This window comes from Dreissena polymorpha, chromosome 14, assembly GCF_020536995.1.
Source record: "Dreissena polymorpha isolate Duluth1 chromosome 14, UMN_Dpol_1.0, whole genome shotgun sequence".
Taxonomy (NCBI): Eukaryota; Metazoa; Mollusca; class Bivalvia; order Myida; family Dreissenidae; genus Dreissena; species Dreissena polymorpha.
Genome location: NC_068368.1, coordinates 15,785,539 through 15,805,041, shown reverse-complemented (window position 1 = coordinate 15,805,041; position 19,503 = coordinate 15,785,539). Strand labels below are relative to the sequence as shown.

Sequence of the window (19,503 nt, the reverse complement as noted above, 5' to 3'; positions counted from 1 at the left end):
ATATTTGTCTAGCCTAACAAGGGCTCACATTCTCAATCAGGACGTTTGACTCAGTAGTTATGCACTTGTGGTCATGGTGTTAGCGGCTATTTCGACGCCATGTTGAATTTGTATGTTTTGTATTAGACTAACATAATTTGTAATTATTTCAATGTGTTGTTGGCCCCTAAACTTTAGTATAGACACCAAAATCATCGATTTGTGTGGAAAGTCACATAGTTAGCTTGCCACTAGGTTTAGGAGGCCATCTTGGACGCCATTTTAAAAACAAAACACCTTTCAGGAGGTCCGATTTCGGTAAACTTTTGAAATCTTATAAAGTAAGTGATCTATTTTTTTAATGTTTAATTATTTTCCACTTTTAAGAATATCTGACATGCTAAACTATCAAATGATATAGACGATGAAAATAGTAAACCAATTTGGTTTGAAAAAGCTGTTTTATTTACCAAATATTACCATACGTTTAAGGCTAAATTTACCTTCTATTATTTGTTCGGTCTTTGACTCCGTTGATCCCATATTGAATCGCCAAAAATTAAAAATCAAAATTCGAGAATTGAGAAAAAATTATGATTCCGCTTTCATATTCCGAAACACGCAACGTCAAAGTCTTCTTCTTATTGTGATTTTAGCCATTCGTTCTCATACGCCATACGGTAATTTTAATTAAGTAGAATCAATACAAGTCATAGGTTGCCAGATATTGATTGGAACACATTGTTTTTCAATCAATACACCATTTAAAACTGTATGATTTTTTAAATTTACAATGAGATAACTAATGCGTGACTACCTAAACTAAAGTTAGATATGATTATTTGTTCCAACGATACCACGGCCGGATTTGAAAAAGTAGCTGCAAAATATGTAACAGTGCCAAAGTTAAGAAAAATACTTTATGAGCACTCTAGAAACAACGTGAATACAGAGAAGTCACAAAGTTTTCCTAATCATTCAAACATGTGCTCTTGTGAAACATGTGAATACAGAGAAGTCACATAGTTTGCCTTTAATCATTCTGAAACGTGCTCTTTTGAAACCATGTGAATACAGAGATATCACATAGTTAACCCAATCACTATAAACCAGGCTCTTATAAAAACATGCGAACACAGAGAACTCACATAGTTTTCCCAATCATTATGATACTTGTTCTTGTGAAACCATGTTAATACAGAGACGTCTCATGGTTTGCCTAATCATTGTGAAACGTGCTCTTGTAAAAAAGTGCCTAAACAGAAGTAAAATAGTTAACCCAATCATAATAAACCAGACTCTTGAAAACCATCTGAATACATGGAAGTCACATAGTTTGCTCAATAATTATAAAACGTGCCCTTGTAAAAAAAGTGCATACAGAGAAGTTAAATAGTTACCCAATCATTATGAACCAGACTCTTGTAAAATCACCTGAACACAGGGATGTCACACGTTTTCCAAATCATTATGAAAGGTTCTCTTGTAAAACAATGTTAATACAGAGAAGTCTCATAGTCTCAGTAATTATAAAACGTGCTCTTGTAAATTGTGAAAACTATGAATTGAAAAAGTTACCCCAATCATTATGCTATTGTGAAACTAAGTGACATTGAGAAGTCACATAGTTTGCCCAATCGTTTTGTAATGAGCCCAGAATATGCTCTAATAGTATATCGTCCAAGTTCAAAATGGGTCCGGTCTGTTTCAAAACAATTCCCGTAAGAGTAGTGTGCCGTTTTCCTGTTATGGTTATAGTAAAACCTTATAATGACTTTAGAAATCGTATTTTTTCCAAATCATCCTTAAACTTGTTGAGACCATTTCTTCTTATGATATATCAGCTGATTCCTAAAAGTATTAAGGGTTCATCACAAATGATGCACAGAACAATTTAGTTCCTTCGGGTGGCAGGTGTTTATAAAAAGACACTTTATTCATAGCCGTCTAAGTATGGTTTTATATGAAGTTTTAATGGATGTTGTGGAAGGTTGTGTGATTTACTTTTCAAACAAATATATTTTTAATGCATCTGCAAATGAATATTACACAGATTATACACGTATTATGTACAAAATGAAATAAAACATAGGTTCACCGGACGAGCGCGGTCTGGATAGGAAGCTATTCTACCACTTATGCAATCAGACAATCTTGCGTTACTAAACAGCAGACAGCGTAGCTCTTGACTAGACTGCTCGATTGAACAAGCTGATATCCTGGCCGCATAATGCATAAGACCAATTTTCACTACTGCGCGGTTCATAATATTTAAGCCGCATATTGGAAATTTGATAAAGTTCAATATCAACAAATTTTGCCAAAGTTCTCAAATTTACATCTCTATATATTATCGTTATACACGAACATTAAACAATTTTGGTCACCGCACTATTGTTTAAAGATGAATTAAAAATTGAGCACTACCCACAAGTAATATATTACAAAATACATTTCCGCAGACTTAACATCAAAGTCATAAAAGTCATCAAAACAAAACGGGAAATAATTCACACGGTATATATATTATAGGTTTTGACGGTATAATTAAATGTTAAAAAGAAAAACCAAAGCAATTATATTCAGAATTAGAATGCCGACATTCCTAAACATCCGAAACAGTGTGATTGGAATATTGTGCACGTGTTAAAGTAAGGACATCTCATTGTTAGACTCTAACCATGGTCTATTTAGCTTATAAAGACACTTAAGCATTATAATTTTGATATATGTTTTTCTAAACAAAAAAATGTACATGTAAGAATTATAGGGCTTCTTTGATCCACTTGATCGACAAAGACTTACGAATTTATCAATTTAAAGGGACTGTCAACCACGACTGACGAAAAAAGAAAAGTTCTAAAATACCGTATTTTTACAATTATTATTTCAAATTGATTAAAATTTCACGACTGGTATATTACTTTACTTGATAAAAGTTCATATTTTCAGTATATTCGGTAATACTATTTCGCGATGTGAAATCGAAAGTACATCGCGAAAATAGGTGACATAACGATATACACACTATAAATAACCCAAGTAGATTGATCATTGTATTTATAAAATATATACAATTCACTACGCATGCACAATATGCATTCCTGGGTTTACCACGTGGCGATGATGAGCAATCTACTGGCGTTATTTATAGTTAACTAGTAGTTACCTGGTAGACATACCCAGTAAAATTTATTACCGAATTTACTGAAAATATGAAATCATGACAACTTTTTTCAAGTAATGTAATATACCAGTCGTGATATTTTAATCAATATAAACTTATAATTGTAAATAACAAGGTATTTTACAACTTTTCTTTTCTCCGTCGTCGTGGTTGACAGTCCCTTTAAGGTTTCCCATTCTGCTGTTAAACGCCAACAACTATTTTTGGAATGCATGTACTACAAAATGGTTCACTATTTAGGTATAGTAATCTAGAACCACACCACAGAACACAAGTGTTGAACATATTGATTAAAAAAAATAATAAGAGAGGACAGAACATACGAATCCCTTGAGCTCACAAAAACGCTGAATACGCTTACAAGACAATAAGGTATGCTAAAACGTTTTACTATTTGTAAAGTAATAGATTTTCATTTTTAATACGTTACTATATGCAGGTTTTTGGTGATAAAATTAAAAGTAGCTCGTGGCTATATTTTGAAACAGATTAATAATAGTTTAACTGCATCATAATGGGTGTGCATGAACGTCAAGACTTATTCAAACGTTTACTTGAAGTCTTTATCTTTGTATTCAGAATTGGAAAAACTTATTTTGAGAAACATGTAACACACTTCAAAATTAAATTAAAATGTTTATCTGATACTGCATAAATGGTATCCGAAAGTAGTTGAACTACAAATGAATTAAATAGTGTTCAGTATACTCAGTATTTAGTATTTTCAATTGAAAAAAGCTTTTACCTACATTTGTTTTAATCGGGACTGTGTTGGGACCTTCCCATTTATTTGTGTTATGGTGGTTTTAAATAAATTACGAGGCGTGATCATCACAACAAGACGACGTGCAACGTGAAAATATTGTTGCTTGCTCAGAGTTAAAAATCGCAGATTTTTTTTAAATGCATGTACAGTCGTTGCATTTTAGACTGGTCACTAAACATCACGAGACTAATATAATATATCTACGAAACCACTCAAACGAGAAACGCAACAAGATATTTATCAGAACATTTATGAAGAAACAGAATTATTATAGCCGTTCATATCATATGAAAATAACCGTGTCCATTATGTTTTTGAAACGTGATTGTGATCTGGGAAAAACGAACGCTTAATAGGTTCCAATTAGGGAAATACGTTATTATGTTAAAACTCTCAGCATTCTAACGTTTCATTGACGTTTGTTTGACTTATTAACTTCAATTATGTTACTTTTCACGCATGCATAATACGGAAATATTGCCATGAACCTGCGATATAACAATTATTCAAACAGAGTCATGCAGAAATTAATAAGTGGATACTCTTCCTATAAAGATGGTCCCAGCTAGCACAACGTTAGCGTTTTGGCATATTTGGCTCAGTGCTTCAAACAAGCAAGGTTAACATTTACATGTATAAACAATTGCATAACCCGAGTATGAACATATTACCATTTTAGCATATCTTGGCTTCTGTAGTTGAAAAGACAATTGTTATACATGTGTTAATCTTTATACTCTGTTTACAAAAACTAATCAAGTCTACGAACAAATGGTCTGCGAAAATCGATTGACCTGTGAATCGTGAAGGCCTAGTTGATTATTATAATTTATATTTCTGATCGTAGAATTAATTGTTTGACTTCAACAGACAATAGTGCATATAATTATGATAATTATTTAGGCAACGTGCCTGGGATAAACATCTTCAATGTCAATATAACAATTAAAGTAGATATTTGTGCCCCATCGATTTTAGCATTATCGGAATTCAAAATAAATGGGAAGACATTATCTTACATCAAGACAAAATGCTGCATTTATACATTATGGCGCCCACTTTAAAACCAAGGTCACAATCAGAAAACAGAAGAATGTGAAACATTAGCTGAAAATGCACATAGCTTGTTTTACCTGCTTTTCTTCGTTATGTTTTTGTTTTTCTTATATTGTCCGTGGCTCATGTCTGTCCTGTGATACTGATCAGGAGCATATAGTTTTATAATAATGTTATATAAAAGAGTGCATGAAATAAATGATTACAAGCTTGATATGTCTTCAAACATCAACATTAGAAATATTTAGATTCCGCGCAAGATCTCGCAAACTAGCGATACTAATTTCACTGCCTGCACCGGAATACTTCTTATGAAATTAAAAAACCTTTACACATTTCATACGTGGTCTGCCCTTAAAGGCACCTTTGTACGGTTTGGTAAATTGACAAAATTAAAATAAATTGTTTCAGATTCGCACACTTTCTTTTAAGTAATAATATTTGTGAGGAAACAGTTATACTGAACATTTACCATGCTCTAAAATAGCCATTAAATGCATCTTTTGACGATTTAAAACCTGAAAATTATAAAGCTTTGCAACGCGAAACGATTGAATAATTTGGAAAATTTTGTTGTTGTCGTTATATTTTGTGAAACTACGAGGATTGCGTATATATAGTTTAAAATGCATCATTCATTGTGTGAGAACGGATGGTAGAGTGGTCTTAGTGGAAGACTTTTACTCCAGGACTCCAGGGGCCAGTGGTTCGAGTCCTGTTGAGGGTTACCTCTTTTTTCTTTCTTTATTTTTTTATATTTTTTACTGGAGCTTTTTAGATCCACTTTTTACATTTATCAATATAAAGCATTTAATGAGAAACTTCAATACATGCCAAAATCTGTAAAAAGGCCCCTTTTATTTTTTGCATAAATGTTTATTGTTTATTCATTTTTGTTGAAATATATGTCGCAATTGATAAAATGTGTTATTGTTTTAACGAATATGATGTTACATCGATCATCTAGTTTGTTGAATAATTCAAACATTCAGTTACAATATTTGTAAAATGTCGTTTAAAAGACTCGGATTCTTTGAAAGAAGATATAATTACGACATTTGAACGCTGATGTATACAGCTTGAAAGGCAAGTTAACAGGTTGTTTATTACCCACTGTACATGTTCACAAAAACGTCCAAACCGACATACTGGTATGAAATGGATCAATACCTAATGATTGGTGGATGATAACCCAGTGCATTGCTTTGTTAAATGGTTAAATCCCTAACAAAAGCATAAATCGTATGTATAAAACCCTTATTGAATTCAACTTGATATATTGATACAATACATATGATAATAATACCATTGACTCCGTACCGGATCAAATTTGGAAAAGACAATTACTGACAAGTATTCAATTATGTTCATGTTTGTCATTACAATTAAATATGCTCGTCAATTCATGAAATTTTGTCTTGTGGTCCTCCGTAGTCGTGAATGACCCAAGTTTTAGAAGAAGCTTTGTAAGTAACATTATTGATATGAAATCTATTTATAAATGAAGACGTCTAAAAGTATAGATTTAAATACATTGTGATCTAAACATCACACCATATAACAGCTGACAGACGGTACACAAGGGGAGACTACTAGACTAGATAAACATATGAGAAATAACGACGAAATCAATGGATGCATTTATTTAAATGGGTCAAACGATATGTAAATACTTCATGTATAAAAACACAGATAGCTAGAACCTGTCACTGTTGTGATAAAAATCAGGTACATTTCAATAAATTGAGTCAACGAAATTGACTGTTAACCAACATAGCTATTGCATACACAACAGGACATTAAAGCTGTAAAATATCGAACGTTTATACTCCGAATAAATATTAGACATAACGAAAAAACTGAAGGCTTTTTGCCTGCTTAGCTGCTGTGTACGAAATGTTTGAACTGCGTTTGAGTTTATGAAATGCGTTTGATTTATCGAAGTAATGCAATAAGTCACAAGTTTACACGCATTCACCCTATTGGTGGACATGGCAATATTGTCAGGGCGGTTCAAGATTGCAGGAACTGACGATGTTAATTATTTAAGACGTTATTCAAGACTACAGTGTCTTAATGTATTAAACATGCGCATATTGTCGGATCGCTCTCCTCTCACGATATTTTACTGATCTATAACTATTTGATAATAAATACACGTATTACTAAAGTCAATTTCTTCATCGCGATATTTTTGTAGAACAGATGAGTTGAAACTTTATAGGGCGGACATGCACATATTGTCAGCTAATCGTGCTATAATAATCTCCCAGAAGCTGTCATCTTTCCATGAAAGAAGGTCATGTTCATTGTTATGCATCATATTCGAATAACTAGTACGCAAGCATCAATTACATTTTAGGCAGCTTACATAATATATATTGGCATATTTTCAAATCATTCTGGTCCGTTGATTCCAAAATATAAAGTAATGTAAACAACGGACACATTCATACCTGTTTATTTGTGTTGTGAACTTACTTATTTCCGTCGTTTGTTGAAAGTTGAACGTATAGGTACAGTTGAAAAAATTCATTAGATTGTATTATAAAAATACTTCTATATGTATAGGAAGTCGAGTTCTTTAAATGTTTTACATTAACTCAGTGTATCTTCTGAAATGACGAAACATATCTAACAGTTTCGAATAAACACTTACGCATCATTCGTAAAAGAGACGTCATAAATAATCCCACAGGACAACGTTTAGTACTAGCATCATAATAATCAGGATTACCATTTTCAGCAACACATTGATACAAATCAAAACCAACATCAGCTGCAGATATCCCTATTTTGGACGGACTGTCGGACAGACCATTCTAGTACACTAGGCCATAAAAGTAATAGACTATTACACGCTTATCCTTCATAAACTTTATTCTTATTTAAGCACACAGCATACTTTTACCATTATTAGGTGTTTAGCATGCTGTGGCAAACTTTCACATCGGATGTCAAAAATACATATATTTTTATACATCTACACCTTTGTCAAAGCGGAGCTCAGTTAGCCTTAATTGCTGCTCTAATGACATAATGAAGCATATACTAATTCCCATATATGCGTATTTCAGGTAAATCGAACACCATTATCTTGTGTTGAATTTGTAAAGACCATGTTTTGCTGCAACTGCCAACATATGTTCATTTTTAATCTGCATTTTGTTAATTTTGCATAATCAATTTAGCTTAAATATTATGCTTTCTTTAGAATAACTACCTAAGGAAAGCATGGCTGGTTCAATATTTAATCTATATTGTTTACAATGTCCATCCATTTTTCGTATGAATTAGGTAAAACAAAGTCAACTGATATTTTATATATATTACATATATATCTGTTTATATATAGTTTATTTTGTGTGAGAAGCAAACATGATAATCTTAACTTTACTTATTATAAATATATTTTCAGTAAATATATTTGTTTGTTTGTTGACAAATTCGTTTCATTTAAGATTTTCGAGCAATAATGGCCGAAAATACATCTCATTGCCCTGGAGATATTGCAAACGTTTCCCAATCAACAGCAAGTACGGCTGCTATCGATCAGAGGGCTGACTCGGCTGCCGATGCTGTAAAAAAGTGTCTTCTCAGCGTCAAGGTTGTATTACATGTTTTGTAGGTTTTACATAATTCGTTTAACAATATACTTTATCTTAAATGTGGTTTATATTGTTTTGATTCGCTCAGTCCGTCGGATGGATAGTCTGTTCGTAGACTTTGTTGATCCCAAGAGTTAAAACCGACCGGCAGGTGCGAAGTAATAAACCGTCATGTTTTTATCGACTGACTAATAACAACAAGTTGCGCATCGGTTTTCACATTATACATATCAACTTAATACTAATCAAAATCACTTTAGATTTTCTACAAATCGTGACATGAGATCAAAACTGACCGCGCACCAGAGTTTACATTATTTATATTGATGTTGCGAACTAACGAGAATAGTTTGTTCTGAAAATCCTTAAGAGCACTGTTTGGTATAGAACATGTATGTCTACTAAGCTAGTTGTGAGAATGAAATATTTACACAGCAATATATCTGTTAATATCTTCGCTGAATTCGCCATGTCCACAGCTTTGATATGCAGCATGTAACACAAGACAGTTTTCCTCGCCGGAATGTGTTAATACCCAAAACTATTGCGTCAAAAATGTTAATTCAACAGCTCTAACGTATTGTATGATCCTTTTATGTGAAAAAACAAGTCTGACATCGATTATATTTGGTATGTGACATAATATAGGTCCGTCGACTGTTCGTTCTTTCGTCCGTCTATCTGCCTTTCTGTTCATACATCCATCGTAAGAGGTTAATATTTAATGAAATCTAACATTTCAATTAAAATCAATAATGATTCCTACTAAGCATGGGTACCTGCAAATATGATGTCTTTGGACACTATCAACACACCAACATCACCTTTACTTTATTTTATCATTGACATTGAACTACTTTTGGTCTAAGACTAAATATTCATGAGGTCCTAAATATTTGTTTAATAAAAATATCGTTTCTTGTACATTTAATGTGGTTGGTTCAAAGCTTAGATACTTGCCTTGAACCTTTCTATGCACACTGTCAACACATGCCCTCTTGTAGACACTTATATTATATTGACATATCTTTGAAGTTAATTTGAATGTTTACCCCAAAAAGAGGTATAAATCGGTCGTTACATTTTGGAATTGTTTGAAGATAGTCGTGAAAACAGTATTGTCACATTCTTTAGAACTTTGTGAGCTATAAAAACTAAAGTTGAATTGTGTTTTTATCAGAGATTCAAATTGGTACACCCTTTTTACCTCGCGTTAAATTTTAGCGAAGTATGTGATACAAAACTGGCAACCCGGGCATTGTCATCAGTGAAAGCGTAATTTGCAGTACATGTGTAGTCCTTCTCCATTTATTTTAAGTTTTATTTTTGAACTGTTTTACAAAATAAATCTTTACATAAAATGTCTTTCTTGCTGATATTTTTTATTGATATTCTCTAATATAAAAACAATAGCGATAAATTTTTAAGTAAACATTTTTGTTTGTCCTAATATAAATAACTGAAGGATATTGAATAATTAATAATTTACTTGAAAGAGCCTTTCTGTGCAAATGTGTTAACAACCAGTAAACTTGTGATAACACACAATGATAAACGCTAAACACATAAAGTAGTTAATATTTACCCTCAATTTTCTTTGAGATACACCTTTTTAATCCGAGTTATAAGCGTAAAAATTACTTTTCATTTAATACGGTAAGCAAGTTGATGCAACCATCCCATTCCCCGAAAATACACCGTAAATTGGAATTCTATGTAGTTAAGAATCTCTGGTTCAACACCAGAGATCAATCAATCATACTTTAACTAGGTATAAGACTCGAATGTTATAATGAAGAGCAATATTCCATATGCGTTGTCCTTAATAATGTTTATTAAATTTATACTACTTAAAGGTTGCATAACTAGAAATCAGTAAGTCAGATATCCATGGGGATTCCTCTTACTGGCTCAATGCCATGTTGTTTACATAATTGCCACATGCCATTTTATATACAATGCGGTCATGTGTTTATACAGAAATATGATTTTATAATTTATAAGACATGGGTTGACAGCAATATGTCGTTTTCCGTCTTCCTGAAAGAACACTATTCTAAATTGCATTGTTTCTGATTGGGGACCCTTTATAAATATAATGACACTTATTCTTATGTTTTATGTAGGAGTAAATTTGTCTATTAAGAAGTAAATTCAATGATTACTTAAAGATCAATTACGTATTATGATCGATATGTAAACGCAGATAGTAACGACCGTTACAGAACAGTTAGAAAGGCACACCGCAAGCGTCGTTTTAGATGACGTGATAATCGCATTAATCGAGAACGTAACGGATCAATTGATATCTCACCGCCTGTCAATCATATTCTTATATAAATATCGATCTGCCAATCAGCGTTCGATAAATCGGGCGCGCCTGTTAACGACCTGTCCGCCATTTTCTAGACAAGCCGAATTTCTAGATTTATTTTTTAACGAGTTTCATTTTAAATCTTCTAAAAACATAAATGGATAATGGTTACACGGTGTCAAAAGGGTGTGTAATGCTACTCGGACAGACAGTATAAAAAAAAATAAGTTAGAATGTATACCATTTCCAATGCCGAAAAATGGTATTGACAAGTGCGAGTGAAAGCTCCGTGTAGAATTGTTTAAATCCTTCGTCTTAGTACGTTATTTTATTTCAGAAAATGACTAATTATTTGTGAAGCACTGTTCATTACAAACATTGATCGATGTCTTATTAGCAATTTTAGCAATATTACATATTAATAATATCACGCTTTTTATGTGAAGTTATAGGTAATTTCAGTACCCGCTTTGCGTAACTTAACCAAATCCCTGTTATTAATTGCTGTGTAAAAAACAAGCGGAATTAATTGTATGATTATATTTTTTATAAAACATAAAATGTCGTAGATATGTTATTAATTACTGATAACACCAATACAAGTGGTAACTCTGGGGACGGTGTAACCCCTGCGAGCTTCTGTTTGTGGCAGCTTCGATATGTAGCCTGACCAAAATCCACGTTATAAAACGTAAATTATTTCACAAAATTACCAAACTATTTTTTTTGTTTTGCACTTTGAATTATAATTATTGATTATATAATGCCCATTAGAAATGTGTAATACTCACTTTGACATGTATACTGTTCATCTGTTGTGTCGCGGTACTTAATCTTATTCTCGGAAATAAAACAACCAAACACAGCTTACCAATTAAATGAAATATTTTTCATTTAATTCCATCATTATGTTTATCAGAAATGTTCAAAATAGCATAAAATTAACAATGAAAACGAAACAACGCTGAAATATACGAATGGCTATCGGCCATTTTGTCCTTAATTATGACATCACTTGAGTCGCGGTAATTAGGTCAAACATGTTTACCATATCATAATTAAGGTTATTTGACACTAAATGTGCAAATTCATTGACCTATTTATTGCAAAGAGATATCAATGTTTATATGCTATAGTTTGTCAAGTTTATGCATACATTTTATTGTTTCATTTGATAAAACAGTGTTTGTCATTCATTCATTAGCAGAACAACAGTGAATGCACAAACATGTGCTGTCTCTTCTCAGGACCCTGACATCACAGCAGTATGTCAAGTGTACCCATTGTTGGCAGTTGTCACACCGGCCCCATTTTATGATGACCAGTGTGTGTATATCCTTCAGCTGCGGAGGGGACGACCTGCCACATACACAGCATTTATCCGACTGATCCTCATCATCACGTTCAGATTCATCATCTTTCCCATGCTGGTTTACCCGGTTGATTTGCAGTCCAGATGTTGTTGCCTTTGGGGATTTACATGTTGTTTGAGTATTTGGTTGAGTTGATTTAGGCATTTTCTCCTTTTTCTTGGCGTTTTCTTCCAGCTGAATTTTCTTTTGATTTTGGAGTTTTATTTGTTCCATGTTTTCATCAGACATTAGACTTCCTTGTAATTTATATGGTGGTGTGAATTTTTTTCTTGGTTTTACAGTCACATTTTTTGTTATTGTTCTCTCCTCAAAGAAGTTACGACTAATTTAACAAGTTGATGTTTTGGCCTGTTTGTCTGAGTTTGCAGCACTTGTACTTTCTGCATCATCTCTAAGCATTTCTGGTGGATGTTTGTAGATGGACGATGGTGCTGTAGCTGTTGATGTGATCACATCGGGATTGAAGGGGTAAATACCAGCCTTTCTGAAGGCACTTGTTATGTTGTCTGGGGAAAAAGCTTTACCGTATGGTCTTGCAGTCAGCCGAGCCACTTCATATCTTGTGATTGACACCCCTGGGTTAGCATGCATGTACGCTTTGCACTCATTATTGTAATGGTGTTTCATAGGCTCAAACACACCAATAACAAGGGGCTGGGTGAGATGGCTAAAATGGGTGGTAATACAAACAATACCACTAAATGTTCCTTAGCCCAATCAGTCAGTGTCAGTGACACATAAGATTTGTGACCGTCATACAGGATCAATGTTTTTGGCTTGTCTGTGCCCTTTACCAGTCCCGCATGGTTGCTGAAATGACCTTTCAGGTATCTTTCAAACAGGTCCCTATTCACAAACCCACTTTCAGTCATGCCTCCATGTGATCCAGGGGCAGCACCTTCTAGCAATTCATCACAACACCCTTTCCCTTGAAAAATGTAAAAGGGTGGTATGAGGTTGCCAACAGCATTCGCAGCCCCAATGACAGTGACTGTTTTCGTTCGGGCTGATGTTACTGCTTGAGGTTTGGTCATGTTGCCACATACTATTTGGGTGGTTTATGTTCAGTTGAGAATCCAGACTCATCAATGTTAAAAATTCTTTGTGGAGATTGCTTCAGATCATGTTCAGTGAGAATAGAATTTAACTCTTGGAAGTACTTGTCAATGTTTTTCTTGGATGCAGACTCAGCCCTTGAAAAAGAGAGACATTTGGGCTTAACGACTTTTAGCTCTTACCACCTGGAGAGAAAAGAATACAACCAACCCTGGCTAAGATGTTCTTTTGCCTTAACAGGCTTGTGAAGAGACATTGCATAGTCCCATGCCATGTACTGGATGTCCATTAGAGAGTAGCCATACCCAATGTCTGCCATGTATACAATATGGTCAACCAACTTCCTTTCTTCATCTGTTGTAAATAGTGTGTTTGTCCCATGATGACAGTCGACCGCCAAATTTTGTCTGGTTCTGTCCCTCAGTGTTGATTCAGGCACCTGATACAACCTGGCTGCACGATACACAGACATCCCGGACAATGTAGCAGCATATGCCCTTTGCAGATTATTTCTTTCATATGGCTTCTTGTCTCTGCATTGTTTCAATTTCTGAAAATAATCAAACAGATCTGGTTAATTATCTTTCATTGTTGACTTTAATTTAAATGACTTTGTCAATACTTTTATATTGATAATTTAATGAAAGTGCTGAACCTGACATATTAACAAAACTGAAAAGGGAATTAGTTTATGTTAACCGTTTTATAAAGTGTATTGTCTTGCCTTGTTGACACGGCAGACGAACTTTTAAACATCGATGAAAAGGTTGACAGGTACCGATTTTTTCTTATTTTCTTAGTTTGTTTTACTACATTTTAATGAAAAACATGTAAATAACGAAGAAAATGAATAAACTAACCAGTATTCCACTCATTTTCACCCAGAAAATAGTATTTCAATGAAAACTGAAAGTAGGTCAGCTTGTAGACAATGTAAACATCGGCTAGGTGGCGCACAACGAAATACCGCGAGACAAGTGATACCGCGAGTCAAGTGATGTTGAGTAGGGATTATGGTCGGCGTCAGAAAGCGCGTATAGCTTAACGAATATCCCAATTCTAAAACGCTATGACGTGTCAGAAACATGTGAAAATAATGTTTGTTTGATATGTAAAGTGTTATTTATTAATAATACCAACATTACACGTACGAACAAGCGTGTGAGAGAAGTTTTAAAATTTTCCGAGATAACCTTTAAACATATCTAATGTTATTTAAACACCAAAAGTTTTTAATCAATTGTTTTATATCTATATTACAAACATTGGATGGATGAGGAAAATGTTAAAATAGCTCTTTCTGATTATTGACTGAAAATTTCGGCGTTATAACTCATAATAATTTGAACTGCTGTACATAAACTGCAAAATTAGTTGTATCAAAACTTTCTTGGGAGAGCAGACGGATTAAATACTTTAGAATATATACACATATTCTCCGATAAATTACTAAAATAAGATCTAAGTTTTGTATAGAAACTTCATAAATTTAAATTCCTAATTTATATTTATACCATGATTTTATATATTGGGTTATCAGTCATAGTAAACATCTCTGCTTGTAACTTACGTAAAACAATTGTTTATGTCTTAAATTGTGGAATACATTGAGTTTTGGGGATAAACTTCATTTATAGTTACAGTATATCAATTACTCGCAAGGCATTGCACATTTTATGGATGCGATCAAGGCCACGATATATGTGTTGTAAGGAAGAAAATGATGTGAGATTATTATGACTAGATAAACAATGTCTTTTATAATGAAACATTTTATATTCGTACATTTTGTCGCAAAACCCATTTAGATCGCATATGGGGAAGATTTTGTATCAATTTAAGGTCAAAATAATTAAATATTTTATTTTTGTTTTGTATCTAGAAATCAAAATGAAGATGGCTTAATGAAGTATTCGTATGTGTAAACTAGAACAATACTATAATAAGTGAAATCTATATAAATTTATGTAAATTGAGTTCTACTAAACAAAACTTGCATGTTAAAAATACTAGAAACTCTGACAAGATTAAAACAATGCCCATTGTTAAAAACATTTCATACTAAAGGTTTCAAGGTATGACGCTTCCGAGGTTGAGCGCCAGATGCAGGGTGAATTGTTCGACAAGTGGCAAGAGAACTGCGAGGTCGTCAAGAACACGATGATTCGATTCTCAAATATAAACGAATATCTAGACCATCTCCAGGAAGCATATGAAGGTATTTTGATTCTTATAGCCTTTATTCAGTGGAAACGTATGTCTTAAGTTATTAACAATCCATGGATAATTAAGTGCACAAAGGTATGAGATTTGCTTAAAAGGGCTCTTTTAAAGGATTGTCAACATTCAACATAAAACGAATTATGCAAAATTGAATCGATTTATTATTATTTCTTGCTGCTCAGTACCATTAAGACAAATATAGTAAATTAAGTTGTTCACAATAAGCAATCACTATGTGCATAAATGAGTCAGTTTCTGTAAGTTTATGAGATACATTACGATTTTAGGGATAGATGAACAAACCAGGAAAAAGATGAATGGTGTGTTGTTTTCCGAAGGAACATGGGAATACAAGATGATGGAATGGAAATTTAACAAGGGCGAGACCTCCAATGCCAGGTATAGTCGCCACGCTCAGGAAGAGCACACACATTTTATGTACTATAAAACCCCATCACAGAAAAATGTAAAGGAATGCACTGGAACCCGTCTGACTTTTCGGTCGTCAATTTCTTTTTCCATTCTTATATAAGAGATATGAACATACAACTCCATAGTCATATAGTTCCAAGGGAGGGAAAGTGAATTTCTCAGGATCCATTGTTATTGATAAATAATTGTATATGTATATATTCATGTATATCTCTATTCTAACATGCAAGGTTGATGCCCTTGAATAGTTTTTTAAACTATGCATTATCAAACATAATAGGTAAACATAATAGGTATCCAAACTTCAAATTTCGTTTTTGGCGCAAGTTGAGAGCTAATGAAGACTTATTGCCAATTGTTTTCATCATATTCAATTTATGTAAAAGCTATGTTAACTTTTTGAGAAGTGAAAATGGAACTTAAAAGCCAGGAGGCTCGCATTACAGGAAAGCGCAAACAATTAATAGATCTCGCGTCAGTAAAAGCACAATCATACAATCATGCATTATCAGCTTCACCCCTTCTAAATGAAACACATTCTCTAAAACCAAACTAGAATGTCACCTGATGTGATACATCGGCTGACAGGAGATATTTAAGACATTTACCGTTCCAGTAAGTGCCTCTAGGTATGTTAAACTGTTTACGATTTGTATTTATAGTTTCAAATTAAGGTATGCAACAACAAACAATGTGCATAATATTAAATATTTGAAAACAAGTTTTTTAGCCAAATCTTTGATAAATTATCAACAATGTGTTAACACACATTAATCCGTTATTCAGGTACGGAATGATCGCTTTCGGACGCTCGCCCGACGGGCAATTTGTGGACTGCATGTATGTCATGTACAGGATGGATTTCAAGGTAAACATTGGTTGAACGTCATTCTTCTTTCAGTAAGTCTTTTATTGACATAGACCTCCTAGCATGTTGTGTACGCAATGAAGTGACTTATCGGCTTTACTTTTCTTTATTAACTTTGCGGCGGTCCAAGTACCATACCCATCTTCCGCTGCGGACTATAGCGGACTTTCTTGCTAATTTAAATTGACCATGGATCCTGTCAAAACATATGCGCATTTTGTGTCATGTGTGTCTAAACAGGATAATATCAAAGCATTACCAGGACCTATGAGCGCTTACGTTTTAAACCCAAGTGGAATCATGTAACTAGAACTTGTAATAAAACTTGCACTTGATTACCGATGTCAATACCCTTTTTAGCATTTCTGTCTGTAATCCACATGGATTTGCTGATTTGGAAGCTATATAAATTGTTAAGCATTCGTATTGACTTTATATAATTATAAATAAAGTCACGTACTGGGAGGCCTTTGTTATTATGCATGTGTTAATACGGCTTAATTAAAACTAAAATGTTAATTCGTAAATATAGATTTTAAATCACACGCCTACAAGCAATATTCATCAATTCCCTGGAAAAAGTTTAAGTCATAATTCTATGTCCGAGATAAAAATATGTGCTTTGACAATTGATCAAATATGATCCTCAATAAGTATTTATATTCGGTCGTATCATTGAGACAACGTGAATCTTGTTCAATCCTTTTTGCCCTGCCTTCCTCGGACACGCAATGCTTTAATAATAAGCTGAGTCTTAAAACGTTTCTTGTTTAACGTTAAAACGTAGCATTTTATTTATATGGTGTCTGTGATTTAATTGGAAAGCTTATTTTTATATATTATTCAAAATACAGTTATGGATTCCTTCATTTAACATGTAATGCCATTCCGGACTGATTATAGTCGCTTATAATTGTTGCGTTGTTATGCTTTTTGATCTTGTTCTAGATCGCTCCAAAGAAGATTGTCAATAATGAAGAACACTCTTTGTTGTGGGGTCTAATAACCTGGACGACCTCATCCGAGAAAAACGAGGAGCGATCTCTGGGTTTAAGGACCATAGAGCAACTGAAGAATTTCTTTCGATGTAAGGCTATGGAAGGCTTCCGCGATAATGGTGTCATCGAGACAATCAACTATGTCAAGTCCATTGAAGATGCCGCAAACGACGATATTATCAAATCGTAAATTATGCAAACCTCTAAGACCAGAGAACAATCCATGTACAAAAATTGGATCGATTGTATCGAACGGATTTTATTTTTGCATTTTTGTTGAAGTCATCTATAATTTATTTAGTAGTTATTTTGTTATGGATTCAAAATACTCGATTACCAGTGAACTTGAATAGTTCTGATATTTAAATTTATATGTAATCACTCACAAAACGGACTTGTTGAACATCTTGATAAAAGTTTAAGGAAATCACTTACAATACTGGCTTTTATAGTATGTGCATTTATAAAGTGTTCCATTAAAGTGACTGATTTTCTGGAATTAATTGAGGTATTCATGAAAGACAAAGGTTCACACAATGTCGTATATGGGTCGTTTTGGAGCAAACCTGTTTAACTTATATTTAAATTCAACTTATTAACGATGGTTATATTGCGTGCTATAATATATATAATAGATAGATACTGTAAATCTGATAAGAATTTCATTTACATATCTTTATTTGAAAGATTTAATAATCGACACTAAAGAGCTCAATCGTAATAAAAGGTGCACAAGGTATAAGAAAATAATTAAGCACATTGGACTCACCGGTTTAAAATACTCAGAGCATTTTACATGGATAACATATCGACAGTTATTCGACTGTTACTGTTTTGTAAGTTCAATTTGTATTGTCAAAGATTTTAAGAGTAAGAATAGAAACTAATTAAATAATACAACTGTCGTTCCGAGTTTGCAGCCCATTATATGTGCATCGATGTAAAGATATAACACGTATGATACAAAGTATGTCCATGTTTTATGTTTGAACGATTAATCCTCGTATATACTATTTTGTTGTTTGTTTAAATGTTTAAGTGAAATATAAAAAAAACAGTGGTCATACTGATTTACATGCCACATAGTTAAATGTATTAATGTAGACATTTTTTATGTTATGTCATTTTAACGACCGGCACCGGATCGGTACCAGTGCAAGACTTGTACTCGTATTGGCGATGCGATCAGGAGGTACAATAGTACCTTTTACAGGAGGTACAATAGTACCTTTTACGTCTTCTTTTTGTGTGAAATAAAGAGTTGTGTCGGAACATTTTGCTATTGTCAATTCATTTATATTCATTTATATATTTGTTTTTATTAGATTAAAAAGGACATTGGTTTGCGATACATGCTTATAAAACATGTAACTCAAACCAACATGGCTCTAAAGCGCTACATTAATGACGATTTCGTGATAAAGTTCAATTTACACTTCGAAACCACGAATATGTCTAATCGGCTTATGGCAAAGCGACTGTCGCCTTGTATTACATTTAAGTTTAATTTGTATAGATTTCAGGTCCACTTATCAAATATTAGGGATATATTACTTCAACATTTTATTCCAAGTGTGTAAGCTACCGATAAATATAGAAAGTCAATCTCTGAAGAAAATTTTTCTTGGGGCATCCAATTGACA

At 33.3% G+C, this 19,503-nt stretch overlaps 1 protein-coding gene across 1 annotated transcript; it reads left to right on the top strand.

Annotated features, from left to right (window-relative positions):
• The first annotated feature begins 3,422 nt into the window (after positions 1–3,422).
• On the top strand, positions 3,423–19,123 carry LOC127858444 (uncharacterized). Its single transcript, XM_052395617.1, has 6 exons — positions 3,423–3,538; positions 8,450–8,595; positions 15,407–15,557; positions 15,850–15,961; positions 16,781–16,862; positions 17,811–19,123. Exons 2-6 carry the CDS (start codon positions 8,464–8,466, stop codon positions 18,048–18,050), a joined length of 717 nt encoding a protein of 238 aa, XP_052251577.1. The 5' UTR covers positions 3,423–3,538; positions 8,450–8,463; the 3' UTR covers positions 18,051–19,123.
• The last annotated feature ends 380 nt before the right edge of the window (positions 19,124–19,503 follow it).

Bases quoted from the DNA above. Each gene is read 5' to 3' on its own strand.
- LOC127858444 (XM_052395617.1), top strand. From the start codon at position 8,464: ATGGCCGAAAATACATCTCATTGCCCTGGAGATATTGCAAACGTTTCC. The intron at 8,596-15,406 runs GTTGTATTACAT...TTCATACTAAAG, and splicing joins AGTGTCTTCTCAGCGTCAAG to GTTTCAAGGTATGACGCTTC. The intron at 16,863-17,810 runs GTAAACATTGGT...ATCTTGTTCTAG, and splicing joins TGTACAGGATGGATTTCAAG to ATCGCTCCAAAGAAGATTGT.